Below are 19,301 nucleotides of genomic sequence, written 5' to 3' on the forward strand. Positions count from 1 at the left end.
TCGAAGTCATTTATAAACATATTAACACACTCATAGCCTGTGTGGGTCATTCTGCACGACCAAACACATTAAAAAAGCATTTAAGTCTTCACATTTTAGATGTTCACTAAGATCCTTGTTTCATCTGTTGAATCGAACAATATTTAAAATATCAGTGAGATTAATATATATAAAATCATCATTTATTGGGTACTTTCAGTTGGGAGGAGTCTGTCCTGAACCCTGACCCCTAAATTTACACCTGTGAAAATATTGAAATAATTTTTGCTATTTTTTCCATTTGTTTTTAAAAATATATTTTAGATTTTTTTTTTTTTTTAAGTTGTTAAAAAATTTATTTTATTTTTAAATCATAAAACTTTGTTTAAAAAAAAAAAAAAATGTCCCTCATGTTCATGTCACTACCGGAACAGTGTGTGTTTGAGTCATTGATCTGAGACTGATTTTAACACACTTCTACATTTCTGATCAGGAGATATTCCTGTGTTCCTCCTCTCACAGCAGATAGATCATCATTCTGAGTTAAATGTGTTCAGAAGTCTGAAAATCTGTGTGGAGCTTTAAAGAACGTCACTTAACAAACACCTTTTTCTGCAATTAAACAAACTTTTATGGCTGTTATTCCATAAAATGTAGTTTTTATGTGTGTTCAACTGTGTTAGATGACCATGTGCTGATCATCATCTTTGAGCGGCTCAAAAGTGTCTGAAACAGTCATTACTGAAACATGACATTGTTCTGGTAGTGACAAAAGTGAACGCATAATCATTTATTTGGGGGAAATAAACTAAATTTTAGTACAGTTGCACATCATTAGTGTTTTAATGTTTTAATATGGGAGTTAAATTGTGTCATGTGATGTGGTCACTACCAACACATTACTGTCACTACTGAAACTGCATCATGAGTGAAACATGGGATGATTTATCAGAAATAAAGTATACTGAATGATCAGCTCAGATGTTATTATAGTGTTTGTTCAGTGTTTATTCAAAATAATGAATCCTTCAATTTGAAATCAGTTTGATAAACTTGAATTCAAAATACAACAAATCTCATAAATTACACTTGAAATATTGTTTTAAAAAAATATATTTACAAGAAATGTGAACAAAATCTTAATAGGTCAATGTGACCTTATTAAATTATTTATTGTGTTTCAGTAGTGACAAATTTGAGCAGATGAAAAATATTCCAAAACTTTCTGAGACAATATGAGAATTAACTGTATAATTACTAGAAATGTGTAGCTTTGATATTATACAATTTACATTCATACAAAATTGGTTGAAAAAGACTCATATACATATAAAACATATAAACAATATAAAATGTTTGAAAAATGCATCAAGCTCTTCAGTTAACCATGATTCACGCTGAAGGAACTAATGGAGTAACTCCAAGTGAAGGTCAGTCTTGAAGACTCCTCCAGCTGTAAGGGTTCGAGTCAATGACCTTTTAGATCTCCACTTGAACTTCTCAGTGAGAGACCGCTGTGCCTGACTGCCTTCAGCGCCACCTTGTGTCCGGATCCGACATATCAGCTCTCCCCAAACCATACAAATATAGCTTACTATATAATGCATACAAAAACACATTAGTGAACAAAACTAAATGAAGATTATTTCTTACTAAATAAAAGAGTAATTGAACATCAATTACTCATTGGGCTCATGAAGGACACCTGATGTCAAAGGTCACATCAGCAGCACTGCGTCCAGAGAGATCTGGAGGACAAACATCAAGAGTTTTCCAGTATCTGATTGATTACAGGTTCAGCTGTGATGCTTTAAACACACAAAACAGAGAGACTTTAATTTTCACCAAGACAAACTGTGCAGTAATGACCGATGCTGGACTTTAGTTTAGTCTGATGAACGAGCATTCAAACGAACATGAGCGATCTACAAACATCAACATCATTAATAGACTGCTTCATACGACACTTCCTCTTTGAATCTCTAGAGATTTTGAATGCAAAAATAATGAATGACTGCACTCGCCTTCAGACAAACCCCGCCTGATCTCCAGACAGCATCATTCATCATGACATCAGACAGAAACACACACAGTCAGAAATCATGAAGTTTAGGTTCATTAGTCATAATTTATTATTGAAATAACTTTGGCTTCAACAGGAATGAAGGAAGAACTCGATTATCGTCTCGCTCAACACCTGCACTCTCTCTCTCTCTCTTTGAGTGACTCTTTCCAAACAACTAAATAAGGAAACAAAACCTTCTCGGTGAACATGAGGTCCGTCTCAGGCCTCGTTCAGACCTCCATGTCACTGATGCACTGCCGCTTCCTCCTCATCCCGTCCTCCACCTCGCCCGACGGAGGAAAGAACTTCCTCTTGGAGAAGGCCGCATGTAGAGCCGGGCCGTCTGGAGATCCTGACGGGATCCTGAGCGTCTCCGGAGCGGACGGCACCGCAGGAGAGCTGAGGCCGGATCTGCTGTTGAACCCGGAGTCCGACAGATCCGGTTTTACACTCATCACAGACCAGCAGTCCTGGTTACACACCTCCGAGTCGCTGGATGACCTCATCTGGACGTCTGGATCGTCCATCCGTGTCCCAGCTCTCCTCGTCTGAGGGGCGACGGAGGATCTACGACCGGTTCCTTTGATCCGAAGACCACCGTGTCTTTGCTTCTTTACACCGTCATCAGAAGAACCGGAGTCTTCAGAACTTCCATCGTAGGGATCCAGACACTGAAGATCAGAAGAGATGGGAACATTTACAGCCTCGAGAGGACTTCAAATAAGACAAATCGGTTCAGATGCAGTGAGTTTTGGGTTTACCTGCTGGTAGTTTTTCTGGAGTTTCTCAGGAGCTTCCCGGTTCTCCGGAGCGCTGCTTTCACAACCCTGACAGGAGAGATGATGGAGTCAGAAGTCTTTAAGGCCACAGAAGAGTCTGCGGTTAATCTGGTCAGAAATACCTTGCTGCTGACATCAGACCATCTGGGGTTAGTGTCGGATTCAGAGTCCGAACTCGAATCTACTTTACACATCTCCTGACAGAAGAACACAAACATTAAAGATAGATATTTTTTTAAATGTTCATGCAGTAATGCAACATTGTGTTTACAGACAGTCTCATCAATCAAATAATGAAGAAAAAATGAGAATGAAGTAAAAAAGGTCAAAACCTCACCATGTATTTGAATGCCAGTCTGCCAACAACGTCTGACTGGACAGTATTGATCAGTTCTTCCATTCCAGTGAATCTCATTGATCTCCTCAGAACATCTGACTGAATTTACTCGCTTTATATCGTCAATCACTTCATTCTTTCATTGTGTGTGTGTGTGCGTGTGCGTGTGTGCTCGTGCTTCAGTCGAGGCCTTCCTTCAGATCTGAAGCCAATAATAAGGTAAACTACTCGCTTTACCAAATTATTCTTAAATATCAGAAGGAATTTTAAGACGGACGATCATTGAATCATGAGCAATCTTAATGTCTACTATTAATTTTCACACAGTAATTGGCAGAAGAAACAAAAACACTTAATGAAGTGAGGACAGGTGGGACGAAAACTTAATTAGATTTCATCTGGGGAGAAAATTTGTCCACCATGTTTATGTGATTGATATATTGATGAAACATAATTTTATTTGTTTTATATATATTTATTTTTAAATTGCGTGTGTATATATGTAAAGCTTATCATACAAATAAAGCAAATTCTTTATTCTTTCACATTTTCAATTTAATATTAAGAGACAAAACAAACACGCAGTAGAAAAACGAGAGTTTAATAATGTAGGATGTTATGTGAAATTTCAGAATCCGCTCATTAATTAATTTCTAACATCTTCTGACTGAGTTTGAATCGGGTTCGAGTGCTGATGGCTGAGGCGCGTTACGCGCATGCGCGGCGCGTCAGATCCGGGCCTGCGGAAGGATGAATGTAAATGTCAAAGATGGCGGCGGAGGGAGGAGGGAAGGAGATGAACGAGATCAAGAGTCAGTTCAGCACGCGGGAAGGCGCGTATAAACTCCTCACGCACTCCGAGTACAGCCGGCCGAACCGCGTGCCCTTCAACTCGCAGGGCTCGAACCCCGTCCGAGTCTCGTTCGTCAACGTCAATGACCAGTCCGGTAACGGCGACCGAATCTGCTTCAATGTGGGCCGGGAGCTTTACTTCTACATCTATAAAGGCGTCAGGAAGGTGAGAACGACGCGCGATTGTCTTCAGCTTTTTGTGGAATCGCTGTTATTTCACATCATTAGTGACGGCGGCGTGAATGTCACACGCACGCACACGCGCACGAGCGCTCTTTCGCTGCTGACGCGCGTTTGTTTGTTTATCTGTGCGTGTGTCGCTTTGACAGGAGTGTGTTTGCTGTTATTCAGTGTGAGAATCGTTGATCTGCTGTAAACAGTTCATGTGGTTCATATGCTCAGTAGTTTCTATGGTTCATGTATTCATATGTTCAGTGGTTCAGAATATGTTCAGTAGTTTTTATGGTTCATGTAGTTCATATGTTCAGTGGTTCATATTTTCAGCAGTTCATATGTTCAGTGGTTTCTATGTATCATATATTCAGTGGTTCTCTTCATATGTTCAGTAGTTCATATATTAAGTAGTTTTTATGGTTCATGTAGTTCATATTTTCAGCAGTTCTGTAGTTGTTATGGTTCATATATTCAGTAGTTTTTATGGTTCATGTAGTTCATATTTTCAGCAGTTCAGTAGTTGTTATGGTTTATATATTCAGTAGTTTTTATGGTTCATGTGTTCATATGTTCAGTGGTTCATATTTTCAGCAGTTCATATGTTCAGTGGTTCAGAATATAGGATGAAGTAGTAGTTAGTAGTTTCTATGGTTCATATATTCAGTTGTTGTTATAGTTCATATATTCAGTAGTTCATATGTTCAGTAGTTCATATGTTCAGTAGTTCATATGTTCAGTAGTTCATATGTTCAGTAGTTCATATGTTCAGTAGTTCATATGTTCAGTAGTTCATATGTTCAGTAGTTCATATGTTCAGTAGTTCATATGTTCAGTAGTTGTTATGGTTCATGTAGTTCATATTTTCAGCAGTTCATATGTTATGGTTCATATATTCAGTAGTTTTTATAGTTCATGTAGTTCATATTTTCAGCAGTTCATATGTTATGGTTTATATATTCAGTAGTTTTTATGGTTTATATATTTAGTAGTTTTTATGGTTCATGTGTTCATGTAGTTCATATGTTCAGTGGTTCATATATTCAGTAGTTTTTATGGTTCATGTAGTTCATATTTTCAGCAGTTCATATATTCAGTAGTTGTTATGGTTCATATATTTAGTAGTTTTTATGGTTCATATATTCAGTAGTTTTTATGGTTCATGTGTTCATATGTTCAGTTGTTCATATTTTCAGCAGTTCATATGTTCAGTAGTTGTTATGGTTCATATATTCTCAGTAGTTGTTATGGTTCATATATTCAGTAGTTTTTATGCTTCATATATTCAGTAGTTTTTATGCTTCATGTAGTTCATATTTTCAGCAGTTCATATATTCAGTAGTTTTTATGGTTCATGTGTTCATATGTTCAGTGGTTCATATTTTCAGCAGTTCATATGTTCAGTGGTTCAGAATATGTTCAGTAGTTGTTATGGTTCATATATTCAGTAGTTGTTATGGTTCATATATTCAGTTGTTTTTATGGTTCATGAAGTTCATATTTTCAGCAGTTCATATGTTCAGTAGTTGTTATGGTTCATATATTCAGTAGTTTTTATGGTTCATATATTCAGTAGTTTTTATGGTTCATATATTCAGTAGTTTTTATGGTTCATGTAGTTCATATGTTCAGTAGTTGTTATGGTTCATATATTCAGTAGTTTTTATGGTTCATGTGTTCATATGTTCAGTGGTTCATATTTTCAGCAGTTCATATGTTCAGTAGTTGTTATGGTTCATATATTCTCAGTAGTTGTTATGGTTCATATATTCAGTAGTTTTTATGCTTCATATATTCAGTAGTTTTTATGCTTCATGTAGTTCATATTTTCAGCAGTTCATATATTCAGTAGTTTTTATGGTTCATGTGTTCATATGTTCAGTGGTTCATATTTTCAGCAGTTCATATGTTCAGTGGTTCAGAATATGTTCAGTAGTTGTTATGGTTCATATATTCAGTAGTTTTTATGGTTCATATATTCAGTAGTTTTTATGGTTCATGTAGTTCATATGTTCAGTAGTTGTTATGGTTCATATATTCAGTTGTTTTTATGGTTCATGAAGTTCATATTTTCAGCAGTTCATATGTTCAGTAGTTGTTATGGTTCATATATTCAGTAGTTTTTATGGTTCATATATTCAGTAGTTTTTATGGTTCATATATTCAGTAGTTTTTATGGTTCATGTAGTTCATATGTTCAGTAGTTGTTATGGTTCATATATTCAGTTGTTTTTATGGTTCATGAAGTTCATATTTTCAGCAGTTCATATGTTCAGTAGTTGTTATGGTTCATATATTCAGTAGTTTTTATGGTTCATGTAGTTCATATGTTCAGTAGTTGTTATGGTTCATATATTCAGTAGTTATTATTAGGGGTGTGACGAGATCTCATGTCACAAGATCTCGCAAGACTAAAGTGTGACGAGATTTCTCGTCGAGGCAAAAAGTAGTCTCGTGATGTTGCCATGACAGAGTGTTAGGATGATTAGGAAAGAATATGCCACCGCTACGTTTACATTACGCCTCCACTGTCATTTTGCTTTGTATTTAAATATAATACATTTAATTAATTTGGATAACGGTCGCCGCTGCTCCATATTTAAAGAGTACGCACGATCACTGAAAGTGAAAGTAAACGCGCGCGCGCATTCAAACGCACTTTCAGTACCCCGCATTTTGAAAGCGGCTCCCTGATGAATGCAAATCTCTCTCAATATGAAAGCTATTTTAGGCTGGGCAGTGTAGTTGTAACCATCTCTTAGCTCTGTATCAAAGAAAAAGTTGGTCTTATTTGCACTTTGAATATTGACAGAGTGTGATTATGGTTGCACTTATTGTAAAGTGTTATGAAAACGATGAAAAACGATGAAAGCCATGAAAACGAATAACAGTTTTCTCTTAATCTTAAGCACACAAATAAGGTTTCATTTGTTAACATTAGTTAATGCACTGTGAACTATCATGAACTAACAATGAATGACTATTTTTATTAACTAACATAAACAAAGAATCATAAATACTGTAGCAAATATATTGCTCATTGTTAGTTGATGTTGGTTAATACATTAATGTTAATAAATGAGACCTTATTGTAAAGTGTTACCATTTTTATTTATACTGTCTTTATTTCTATGATCAGTTTGTGGAAAGGAGTTCAGTTAGGAGGTCAAAAGTTGTAGAAGCTCATAAATCATGTACAGTAAGGTCTGAAGAGACTGAAATCATACAGAAGAGAAGTCAGTCAGTTGAGTTGGTGGCAAAAGCTTTTATAGTACTCGAGTATTGTTGTCTTTTACTGCATATGATAATTCATACTCAGAAAGTAGAACTGAATGACATGTTCATATATTCAGTTGTTTTTATGGTTCATGAAGTTCATATTTTCAGCAGTTCATATGTTCAGTAGTTGTTATGGTTCATATATTCAGTAGTTATGGTTCATATTTTCAGTAGTTTTTATGGTTCATATATTCAGTAGTTTTTATGGTTCATGTAGTTCATATGTTCAGCAGTTCATATGTTCATGTAGTTTTTATGGTTCATATATTTAGTAGTTTTTATGGTTCATGTGTTCATGTAGTTCATATGTTCAGTGGTTCATATATTCAGTAGTTTTTATGGTTCATAATGTTCAGTAGTTTTTATGTTTCATGTAGTTCATATTTTCAGCAGTTCATATGTTCAGTAGTTGTTATGGTTCATATATTCAGTAGTTGTTTTGGTTCATATATTCAGTAGTTTTTATGGATCATGTGTTCATATGTTCAGTGGATCATATTTTCAGCAGTTCATATGTTCAGTGGTTCAGAATATGTTCAGTAGTTGTTATGGTTCATATATTCAGTAGTTGTTATGGTTCATATATTCAGTAGTTGTTATGGTTCATATATTCAGTAGTTGTTATGGTTCATATATTCAGTAGTTGTTATGGTTCATGTAGTTCATATTTTCAGCAGTTCATATGTTCAGTAGTTGTTATGGTTTATATATTCAGTAGTTTTAATGGTTCATGTGTTCATATGTTCAGTGGTTCATATTTTCAGCAGTTCATATGTTCAGTAGTTGTTATGGTTCATATATTCAGTAGTTTTTATGGTTCATGTAGTTCATATTTTCAGCAGTTCATATGTTCAGTAGTTGTTATGGTTTATATATTCAGTAGTTTTTATGGTTCATGTGTTCATATGTTCAGTGGTTCATATTTTCAGCAGTTCATATGTTCAGTGGTTCAGAATATGTTCAGTAGTTTCTATGGTTCATATATTCAGTTGTTGTTATAGTTCATATGTTCAGTAGTTCATATGTTCAGTAGTTCATATGTTCAGTAGTTCATATGTTCAGTAGTTCATATGTTCAGTAGTTTTTATGGTTCATGTAGTTCATATTTTCAGCAGTTCATATGGTTTATATATTCAGTAGTTTTTATGGTTTATATATTCAGTAGTTTTTATGGTTCATGTGTTCATGTAGTTCATTTGTTCAGTGGTTCATATGTTCAGTGGTTCATATATTCAGTAGTTTTTATGGTTCATGTAGTTCATATTTTCAGCAGTTCATATATTCAGTAGTTGTTATGGTTCATATATTTAGTAGTTTTTATGGTTCATATATTTAGTAGTTTTTATGGTTCATGTGTTCATATGTTCAGTGGTTCATATTTTCAGCAGTTCATATGTTCAGTGGTTCAGAATATGTTCAGTAGTTGTTATGGTTCATATATTCAGTAGTTGTTATGGTTCATATATTCAGTAGTTGTTATGGTTCATATATTCAGTAGTTTTTATGGTTCATATATTCAGTTGTTTTTATGGTTCATGAAGTTCATATTTTTAGCAGTTCATATGTTCAGTAGTTGTTATGGTTCATATATTCAGTAGTTTTTATGGTTCATATATTCAGTAGTTTTTATGGTTCATATGTTTAGTAATTTTTTTGGTTTGTATGTTCAGTAGTTTTTGTGGTTAATGCATTCATGTAATTCATATGTTCATATGTTCAGTGGTTCGTATGTTCAGTAGTTTCTATGGTTCATATGTTCAGTGGGTCATATGAACCGCTACTAAATACTTGAACCGATCTGAACCTATGGACCGCTGAACATATGGTTCTAATGTTCTATAATATTTCATATGTTCAGCGTTAATGCGTTCATATGGTTCATATGTTCAGTGCTTTATACGGATCATGAGTTTAGTTGTGGTTCATGTAGTGAATATTCACAGCAGTGTCATTCCATTTTGACTCTGCTTGTTCTATTTCTCTTGGACGAATGCCTTCTGCTGCTTTTAGTCTCTTTTGTAAGTTTCTTCTGGATAACAGCATCTGCTGAATGAACATGTCAGTGTTTTTGTCATGCAGCATCAGAGTTCACAGGTGGGATGATTTCTGTCATGTCATTTATTCTGTCATTTATTTTAAACTGACAAATCTGTTTTCAGATAATTGATACTATTGTTTGACTTATCAAATGCACTACTGCGGCTGTAAAGTGCTGTTGTACGTCAATCCATCGCGTGTCATTGTGTTGATGTTTAAACGGCAGATGAAATGCACACACTAAATAAAATAGAGACATTCCACCTGCCTGTCTCTTGTGTTGTGAGCAGGTGAATCAGTAGTGAGGGACGATGGGATGCAGGACAATCCTGTGGTGTGTTGTTGTGACTGGCACCTGTTGCAGAGTTTCTCAAAGGGAATCCGTTTGGTTGAAATGCTTTTGTTTCCAGCGGTGCAGGTGTTCAGTTACACTTTCTCTCTGTTCGGCCACAGGCTGCTGACCTGAGCAAGCCGATCGACAAGAGGATTTACAAGGGAACGCAGCCCACGTGCCACGACTTCAACCACCTGACGGCGACGGCGGAGAGCGTGTCCCTGCTGGTGGGTTTCTCAGCCGGGCAGGTCCAGCTCATCGACCCCATCAAGAAGGAGACCAGCAAACTCTTCAATGAAGAAGTGAGTGAGAACTAATTCAGACACTGGTGTTCAGTCTCTCTGGATTCCTTTTTTTAATTGTTTAATTTAGGGCTGACCGATATATCGCATGCGATTGTCACGAGCATTTTCATCAGTAAAGCCGGTTCCCTGATTACCGCTAAATCGCCATCACCTGCTTTCCAATGGAGCGGCATTTAATAGACAGAGCCGTAGTTCACTGACAAGCCACGCAATATTGCGTTTATTATCGAAGGCGATTCATCTGCGACATAAGCACGATATTGCGGAACCGGCTTTACTGACGAAATGCGCGTGACAATCGCATGCGATATATCGCCCAGCCCTAGTTTAATTCAATATTAATAATCAAAAAAGATGACCCTGTGTGTGTTTTTTCTTTTTCTCAGAAATTATGTGTTGTCTGTTTGAATTTTTCTGAAATCTGTGTTTTATGATTTTAATACAGTTTGTTTTTCAAAAACATGGGAATCAAATGAATGCATAAAACTTTAACAATTTTTTATTAATCTTTTATAATTTAATCAAATGAAAATCCTTTTATTTATTAGAAGTACATTCTACTGTGCAATAGTGATTTATTTCTGTCATAATGTCTTAAAATTAAGGCGAACTCTCAGATGAAATGGTGAAACTGCTGAAGAGACTCTCAGATGAAGTCATGTGTTCATACAGTGAGAAGCAGACGAGCGTCATGTACGCTTGAGTTTGTGTAGTAGATCAAACTGAGACGGTCATCAGATTTACACAGCAGTCATTAAAGTGCCCCTATTATGCTTTTTCAGATATTATCTTTCATGCAGTGTAATAAAGCTGGTTCAGAATGTAAAAGGTCTGCAAAGTTTTAAAGATCAAAGTACACGATAAATAGTTATTGTCGTCAGTAATTCCAGTCTTACTTCCGTAACTTGCATGTGTAAAAGTTAGGGCTGCACAATTAATCGGATGATTAGAAAAATAACATTGAATTCATGCTTAAACGATTTGGCCTAGTGCGATTGCGATAATGAAATCGAAAAGGCTGCGATTTTTTTTTTTTATTATTATTATTATTATTATTAGATATTTTTTTTAAATTTGCGGCTTGTCAATGAAGTAGGGCTCCAAATGCTGATCCATCTGTTGCTTATAAATGTGCATTTGAAAAAGAATTGTGGCAAACATCTTTCCAGACATGAGAAGCATTTATTAACATCTTGTCCAACAAAAGACAACATTTAATAACATGTTTTGACTTCATAGTTGAGTGCCTTCTGTGAGATGATGAGGTTTCTTACACAGAATAAGGCAGTCGTGTGTTTATTAGTCATGTTTAATCAAAGCGTTTCAATCTTCTCTTTATTCAGGTACAGCGATAGTATGATCAAAGCCACTGGAAGGCAAGCCTACAACCTTTAGCCAAAAAAGCATAACGGCTAAAGCTAACGCTCCGCCCCTCGCAATACGCAGGAATACCAGAGGCTGTTTTTTGAATGGAAGTCAATGGATAAGAGGCTTCACTATGCTGATTAAACAGCTTTTGCGGGGAAATAGCTAATCATTTAATTAAAGGAAAGCCTGTTTGCCAATCTTCAGAATGTTTTACACTAAACAATACTTTCGTTGGGAACTATATGTAGATTTTAGCTTGATTAAAAAATGTATTTTTTTTAAGAGAAGGCAGACTATGGATTGACTATGGCACTGCCATTACACGATAGGCTGAGAGGTGCTGCACGTGATCAAGTTAGCCGTTACGCTTTCTCCAATGGTAAGAGATACAGACCCTCTTATCTCCCCATTATATACAATCTCTGGTGTGATGCCCATAGGGATTTCCTGGAATGTGGTGTGTTACTTACTTCTACTGCAGGATATATTTGCAGTTTCTGCGTGAGAGCGCCCTCTGGCTTTCAGATGGAGAAGCATTTACTGCTGATCACAGAGCCGTACAGCTTTGACAAGTTATGTGCCAAATCACGTGCGATTTATTGTGCAGCCCTAGTAACAGTGTAACACATTTGCATAATGTCCACCTATGGTCTTCATTGGCTGCCTTTGGAATGGATTGTCTACTTTGACCTGCCCTCAAACGCTGTCGCTGGTTCCTGTTGCGTATGTCGAGAAGATGCTGTTTTTTTGCAAAAGCAAATTGTCTTTGTAAACTCTTCCTAAGGATCAGGATGTGAAGAGTCAGTGGTTAAAATTACCGCAGCGATACAACAGCAGTAAAACCTTCTCAAATCTCTGTGAGCTCTAAATGGGATTTACAAAACACTTATTCATTAAAGATGGGACGGTACCCACTTTATTTGGACCAACTTGGTCCTCGGAATCACAGCCTGTAAGTTAGGGCTGCACGATTAATCCCATGAGATTGTCATGCGTGTCTCATCAGTAAAGCCGGTTCTGTGATTAGCGGTAAATGTCCATCACCTGCTTTCAAATGGAGCGGCACTTAATATACAGAGCCGTAGTTCGCGGACAAGCTACGCAATATCGCGTTCATAATCGAAGGCGATTCATCTGGTGATGGACATTTACCGCTAATCACAGAACCGGCTTTACTGATGAGACACGCATGACAATCTCATGCGGTTAATCGTGCAGCCCTACTGTAAGTACAATCAATTATTAATGTATATATTTTATAGTGTCCAAATTAGGCAGTTAATTTGTTTTATATTGTGTAGATCTCAGGCTAACCCAAGTTTTTACTGTCTTACTGAAATAGTAACTAATCAGCTGTGGCTCACTATTACCTAAAATTGTGTCCATTAATGCAGATTGTCATTCTTACTACTCTGAGTAATGATAAAGGATGGAGCGAGATTTGTTTTTGTTATTCACATTAGTGCTCGGCTAATTGATATCGTTAATAATACAGTTCCCACATGTGCATTAAAATAAATTTGAAATATACACATTGGTTTGTTGGACATACACTTGTTAATGCTGATGTTGAGGTATTACAGTTGCAACATCTCATGATGAACGTCAAACTGAGTAGTGTATCACTGAGAAACGTCCTGCTCAAGTCGATGCAGGCTAGGGATGAATAACTAGTTCTTCCAGTGTTTCATCATCGGACTCGAGGTCACATTGATAAGGTAAAATTGACGCCATTGTTACTGTCTTTTCAGTGTGTACAATCGCTGTGCCTCCCGACCAGAACTGAAGTTCAGTTGTGATAATGTGTAAGCGGTAGACCAATCACAACAGACTGGGCCGTCTGGCCAATCAGAGCAGAGAAGGCTCTCAGAAAGGAGGGGTTTAGAGAGACGAGTCATTTGAGAATCATTGGAAAATGTGGTGATGTGCAACTACGAGAAAATTAAATGTTTTTTTGTTTTTGATCCATGTAAAACAAATGCATGTTGTAGGAGACTCCAAAACACAGAACCTTTAAAATAGCATAATAGAGGCACTTCAATATTCACACCCACCAGTTCATATCAACATTTGATTAAGTGTGCAGCCCTACATCTGATTTATTCATCCAAATGTTGCCAAATTCCATGATTTTCCATTTTGTTTATTACTGGAGTCCATCCGTGTTTTCAACATCGTTAGGGCTCTAGTGTTGTCCAGATTTGTATTTACGGTTTTAAATTACTAGACAACATGTGTGGATTATTCTTTTCTTTTCTTTTTTTGGAAGTGTTTAAATAATTTGATAATCTGCATATCTAACCCATGTCCTCTCTGTCTCTTCTCGTCCTCCTCCACGAATCTCACTCAGAGACTTATTGACAAATCTCGAGTAACATGTGTAAAGTGGGTCCCGGGCTCCGAGAGTCTCTTCCTAGTAGCTCATTCCAGTGGAAACATGTACCTGTATAACGTGGAGCACACGTGCGGCACCACGGCGCCTCATTACCAGCTGCTGAAGCAGGGTGAGAGCTACGCCGTGCACACGTGCAAGAGCAAGTCCACGCGCAACCCTCTCCTCAAGTGGACGGTCGGGGAAGGGGCGCTGAACGAGTTCGCCTTCTCACCCGATGGGAAGTTCCTCGCCTGCGTGAGCCAGGACGGTTTCCTGCGGGTCTTTAACTTCGACGCGGTCGAGCTGCACGGGACCATGAAAAGCTACTTCGGGGGGCTTCTGTGTGTGTGCTGGAGCCCGGACGGGAAGTACATCGTGGCCGGCGGCGAGGATGACCTGGTGACCGTGTGGTCGTTCGTGGACTGTCGGGTGATCGCTCGAGGGCACGGACACAAGTCTTGGGTGAGCGTGGTGGCGTTTGACCACTACACCACCAGCGTGGAGGAGAGCGACCCCATGGAGTTCAGCGGCAGCGACGAGGACTTCCAGGATCAAATCCATTTTGGCCGCGACCGGGCCAACAGCACGCAGTCACGTCTCTCCAAACGCAACTCCACGGACAGCCGGCCGGTGAGCGTGACGTACCGCTTTGGCTCCGTAGGGCAGGATACGCAGCTCTGCCTCTGGGACCTGACGGAGGATATCCTGTTCCCGCACCTTCCGCTTTCCCGAACGAGAACGCACACTAACGTCATGAACGCGAGCTGCCCGCCCGCCGGAGGAAGCGGCAGCGGCACAGTCATCACCACCACCGCTACCAACCCCAGCGCCAACGGCAGCAACAACAGCGCCGCCAACACGCCGGGCAACTCGCTCCCCGCGCCGCTGCCGCGCTCCAACAGCCTCCCGCACTCGGCCGCCGGCACCGGCAACAGCAAGAGCAGCGCGACGGATAACCCCATCGCTACAGGCGTCAGCAAGTTCGCCACGCTCTCACTGCACGACCGCAAAGACCGGCACCCCGACAAAGACCACAAGCGTAACCACAGCATGGGCCACATCAGCAGCAAGAGCAGCGATAAACTCAACCTGCTCACCAAAACCAAAACGGACCCTGCCAAGACACTGGGCACGCAGCTGTGCCCGCGCATGGAGGACGTGCCCTTGCTCGAGCCGCTCATCTGTAAAAAGATAGCGCACGAGAGACTCACAGTGCTCATCTTTCTAGAAGACTGTATTGTCACCGCTTGTCAGGAGGGGTTTATTTGCACATGGGCGAGACCCGGCAAAGTGGTAAGTTCTTTCCGACTCTTTCGTCTGCTCCTGGATGACTTCCTCTGCATTCACAGAATGTCGGTCACATGGTTTGCTTTAGTCGCTCAGACTGAGAACTCTTCTCCTTTATGGTATCCTGTGTTGTTAATGCAGGTCCTGCGGAGCCGCAGTGCTGTACGTCTCTTGTGTCTTACTTCAGCTGAAGGCCTGATAAGTGCATTAAAATAAAGGAGACATACAGTGCTCTGGAACCTCAGGACCAGGAATAGGAACTTCTATAACCCCTTATTTACACTGCACATGTCTGCGGCACGTTTCAGAAGCGGCTCGCCACGCCGCTTCGCTAAATATAGGCGTCAAGTCTATTTTTGATGGGCACTGCGTCCAAGCTGCACAGTTCAAAATAAAGTCAAAATAACCACCCTGTGTAGATTCCCGCTCATATTTCACATCACTACGAGGCCAGAAATTGACGACAAGAGATTTGAAGTCGAAAAACTTGAAAATCCTTTATGCTTGTCGCCCATAACTGGACTTTTAAGTGTATTAACTTCATCTGTAGGCTACAGCAAAACAAAGCAGGGCATACCAATAAACACAAACCACAAAAAACACGGAAAATCAAGAAACACGATGTTGGGCACGCAAATCTCGTGGTCTTGTGAATCCAGCCGCTTCGCTTCTGAAATGCTTTTGGTGTGAGTTGACACCGTGTAGAGGACGGAACAAAACCTCGCCAGAGCCGTAACGTGCCGCAGATGTGTGCAGTGTAAATAAGGGGTAAGGAGCTGAAATGGATCGCTAATCCTAGATAGCGAGGGAGCAACAGACACCATAGACGAGGGGTGGCGAGCTCCGGTCCTGGAGAGCCACAGTCCTGCAGAGTTTTGCTCCAACCCTGATTAAAAACTCACCTGCCTGTAGCTTCCTTGTAACCCTTCAGACCATGATTAGGGTTCAAGCAAAACTCTGCTGGACTGTGGCTCTCCAGGACCGGAGTTCGCCACCCCTGCCATAGATGGTCTAGATCAGTGGTCTCAAACTCAATTCCTGGAGGGCCACAGCTCTGCACAGTTTAGCTCCAACCAGCTCCAACTCACACCTGCTTGGAAGTTTCTAGTAATCCTGAAGACCTTGATTTGCTGGATCAGGTGTGCTTGATTAGGGTTGGAGCTAAACTGTGCAGAGGAATTGAGTTTGAGACCACTGTTCTAGACATCATTTTGACTTCCACCAAATTTTTTGTTTTTGTGATGTATTCTTAGGATTATAGTGTATAGTCTCTTGTTCCCTTCATGTGAGTTTTGTGTTCATTTGATGGATATTGCTGCCTTTGTAAAATGTTCTAAATCAATGACCCAAAGTATACTTTGTTTTTTTACACATACACTAGTGTATACGTACAGTCCAGTGCGTAGCTTTTCAAAGTATACTCCATTTGATAGCGTGAACGAATGCAGGTGGTGGACACACACGCTCTAGAAAGAAATTTAAAAATGTGACCCTTTGAGCGGATTCGTAAACGCCTCTGATTGTGTTCATGCGCTCATCGGATATGTCTGTGATTGGCTACAATGATCACGGCAGCGTTTGAAAGCTCACAGATTTGAGCGGTTTGAATTTGAAAACGTTTTGAAAAAGCCACTTGGTACCGAAGTCGGTACTTTTGACAACTCTATTTTCTATTTTTCTGGACCTCAGCGACTCAATTCTCCGCAAGGTCGCCCGCCATTTTAAATGCACGAGCCCTTAAATTAGAATGGATTTTGATTGGCTGACAGTGTTTTAAAATCGTTCTGAAAGTGATCCCAACAATATCGTTCCTCTATATCGTTATCGTTATATCTGTGGTGTGGACAGTGTTATTCTTTTATATTTAGACAGATTTTTAGAAATATATCTTTTATAATTTACGCTCTCGGTGTGAACGGCCTTAAGAAGGCGGGGCTTACTGACAAGACAGAGCAGGTTACTTATGATATTAAAGTCCCAGCTTTCAAACTGTGTAAAAGAAATTCAAACAATAAAAAGTGTTTTGTGGCTCTTTAATGTGTCGTGACAGACCGCTGTAGCGCCTCAGATCAAGCGGCTCGTGAACCGATCATCTCTTCCTACTAGTTTTTTTATAGCATTAAATAAACGTGAATGAACATCAGAAGGAATGTTGTTTCAAACGCGGAAAGACGTCAATACACACCATTTCTCAAGTTCAAGTCCACCGAAGTCCACTCCTGACTGCTTTGTCGGACAAAATGGCGGATTCGGCGTTATGATTGGTTAGATCGCTTGTCAATCAAACTCCTGTCGAAGGGTCAATTGGAAATAAGCTATTATTTAAATGATGTCATTCATAACTGAAGACGTTTTTTACATTTTTGGCATAACAGACATACAAACAAGAGTGAATGTGTGCATATTTTTACATAAAATATTATTTGCAAAGGGTTTAAAGAGTTCGGCCTTGGCGCGTACTATTGTGGTGACAAAATTTGCGTCACGGACCCTCGAAGTAGACTTTGGGCTTTAGGAGGAACGGAGCTGGTGTGTTTGGCGTGGGAACGTTTACACAGTGAATGTTGTATGTTTTGGAGGATTGTATTGTGTGGTCAGATTTTTCCCTTTGTACATGGCTTGGCAAAAGTTTTCAGATGTTCTTCTCTTCTTCTTTTTTCCAGGGTTTATTGTCATCCCAAAACCAAGCCAACTCTCCCAGTGGAACAGTAGTATAGCCACAATAATTCTGCTGCTAAGAGATCCGCATCGCGCCGCTGTGACACGGAGGGCCGTGCCGCCGTTTTCTCTCCTTTTCCCTTTGGTTCTTTCTGTCCTTCATTCTGGAGGCCCGTGTACGCAGTGAACATGCTGAATTTGTGCATCAACGGAACGGCTGAACCGCGGCCATGGGCTTTCCTTTTGATTTCCCAGAGTATTTATTTGATTTATTTTGTTTTCGTTATGGTTTTCACTCTCAAATGCATCTCACTGTATTATTATTTTTCTCTTGTGTATTTCAAGCTTGCCTGAGGTGTGTGAAATCAGTGAATCCCGGGTGGAAAAGCAGTCGTCTTTGAACTCCAGACGTACTTCCACCCCCGATCCCTTTTAATAGTTTTATTTTCACCCTCTTTCATACGGAATAGATCTGACCCCTGTTGTTAAACTTTGCACTGATTTTATTTTGGGTTTTTGTTTTTTTGTAACTACTATAAAGGATCAAAAAAGACAAAAAAGAAAGACGTAGATGTTTGGGGAAGGCCTTGATGCACTTGGCTTTAATATCCTCTGTCTTGAAATCTGAATCTGAAAAGCTGGATGCTGCAATCATAGTTTTTTAAAAAGAAAATTTGTTTGCACTTAATAGTTTATTAGAAGAGAATGGCTTTACATTTTTGTGTGCAAGGACTCACAGACCGGTATAATGTGGAGAATTATGATTAAAACTTTGTATCTATTGAGCATTTATTTTAATATTGTTTCAGATAAAAATCTGCTTTGTATTATATGTATAATATTGTAATTCAGTGATTTATTGGAGCAAAAGCAAATGATCAGTAACTCTAGTGGAAGTTTGTCATCATCACAGGAAATAGTGACATTTCTAAAGCAGAAAAATAGACATAATAATATTAAAAATAATCTTAAATATGCAGGTTTCTGTTTTTTTTTTTTTCCTTCTTCTTTTTTTCCATTTTTCCTTGTCTCTTGTACAAAAGTCACCCAAATGTATTTTGATATAGGAGATTTATGTATGCGAAACGCTAGATCGTGTCGTCTGGCAGCAGATCGTCGGACGCTGCTAATAAAACGTATGAAGCTCAGGAAGTCTAGCAGACGAAGAAAACAAATCTTATGACAGAGTTTCAAGAGTTCATATTTTGCTTACCAACAGCAAAGTTATTCTGTGTACTACTAAGAAAAACCCACTAGGAACGACTAGGTTTAAAGTCGCCCAGTAGAATCTTACAGTGTGACACTATTAAATGTCATAACATACCCTTTTTTGTGACTACCAGTCATTGTTAATGAAATATACACTAACCGGGAAAGACGTGGTCATATTTTTGATTCATGTGGTTAACATTTTGCATTTCACATTTTGTTCTTCATTAAAAAAGTCCATGGATGTTTGGTCTCGTGTGTATTGTC

General features: G+C 38.9%; 2 protein-coding genes across 5 annotated transcripts; one reads left to right on the forward strand and one right to left on the reverse strand.

Moving 5' to 3' along the window:
* Positions 1 to 1,013: 1,013 nt before the first annotated feature.
* On the reverse strand, positions 1,014 to 3,920 carry LOC137006231 (uncharacterized). 3 transcript variants are annotated; one of them, XR_010892499.1, is made up of 5 exons: positions 3,161 to 3,920; positions 2,946 to 3,020; positions 2,806 to 2,871; positions 1,685 to 2,715; positions 1,014 to 1,573 (listed from the first exon to the last, which is right to left on the reverse strand). XR_010892499.1 is itself a non-coding variant. In XM_067366853.1 (4 exons), the coding sequence occupies exons 1-4, from the start codon at positions 3,236 to 3,238 to the stop codon at positions 2,275 to 2,277; spliced, it is 660 nt and encodes a 219-aa protein (XP_067222954.1). In that variant the 5' UTR covers positions 3,239 to 3,920; the 3' UTR covers positions 1,014 to 2,274. The 3 variants fall into 3 exon arrangements, 1 of the variants encoding a protein (XP_067222954.1); XR_010892498.1 differs by having other exon boundaries at positions 1,663 to 2,715; XM_067366853.1 differs by having other exon boundaries at positions 1,014 to 2,715.
* Positions 3,915 to 19,276, forward strand: wdr20a (WD repeat domain 20a). Of its 2 annotated transcripts, none has more exons than XM_067366844.1 (4): positions 3,915 to 4,178; positions 9,953 to 10,135; positions 13,857 to 15,173; positions 17,831 to 19,276. In XM_067366844.1, exons 1-4 carry the CDS (start codon positions 3,921 to 3,923, stop codon positions 17,882 to 17,884), a joined length of 1,812 nt encoding a protein of 603 aa, XP_067222945.1. In that variant the 5' UTR covers positions 3,915 to 3,920; the 3' UTR covers positions 17,885 to 19,276. The 2 variants fall into 2 exon arrangements, with proteins under 2 accessions (XP_067222945.1, XP_067222946.1); XM_067366845.1 differs by lacking the exon at positions 3,915 to 4,178 and adding an exon at positions 8,603 to 9,556.
* The last annotated feature ends 25 nt before the right edge of the window (positions 19,277 to 19,301 follow it).

The sequence above is a fragment of the Chanodichthys erythropterus genome, chromosome 18, assembly GCF_024489055.1.
Source record: "Chanodichthys erythropterus isolate Z2021 chromosome 18, ASM2448905v1, whole genome shotgun sequence".
NCBI lineage: Eukaryota > Metazoa > Chordata > Actinopteri > Cypriniformes > Xenocyprididae > Chanodichthys > Chanodichthys erythropterus.

Bases quoted from the DNA above. Each gene is read 5' to 3' on its own strand.
- LOC137006231 (XM_067366853.1), bottom strand. From the start codon at position 3,238: ATGAGATTCACTGGAATGGAAGAACTGATCAATACTGTCCAGTCAGAC. The intron at 3,021-3,160 runs GTGAGGTTTTGA...TTCTTCTGTCAG, and splicing joins GACTGGCATTCAAATACATG to GAGATGTGTAAAGTAGATTC. The intron at 2,872-2,945 runs GTATTTCTGACC...CTCTCCTGTCAG, and splicing joins GGTCTGATGTCAGCAGCAAG to GGTTGTGAAAGCAGCGCTCC.
- wdr20a (XM_067366844.1), top strand. From the start codon at position 3,921: ATGTCAAAGATGGCGGCGGAGGGAGGAGGGAAGGAGATGAACGAGATC. The intron at 4,179-9,952 runs GTGAGAACGACG...GTTCGGCCACAG, and splicing joins TCTATAAAGGCGTCAGGAAG to GCTGCTGACCTGAGCAAGCC. The intron at 10,136-13,856 runs GTGAGTGAGAAC...AATCTCACTCAG, and splicing joins GCAAACTCTTCAATGAAGAA to AGACTTATTGACAAATCTCG.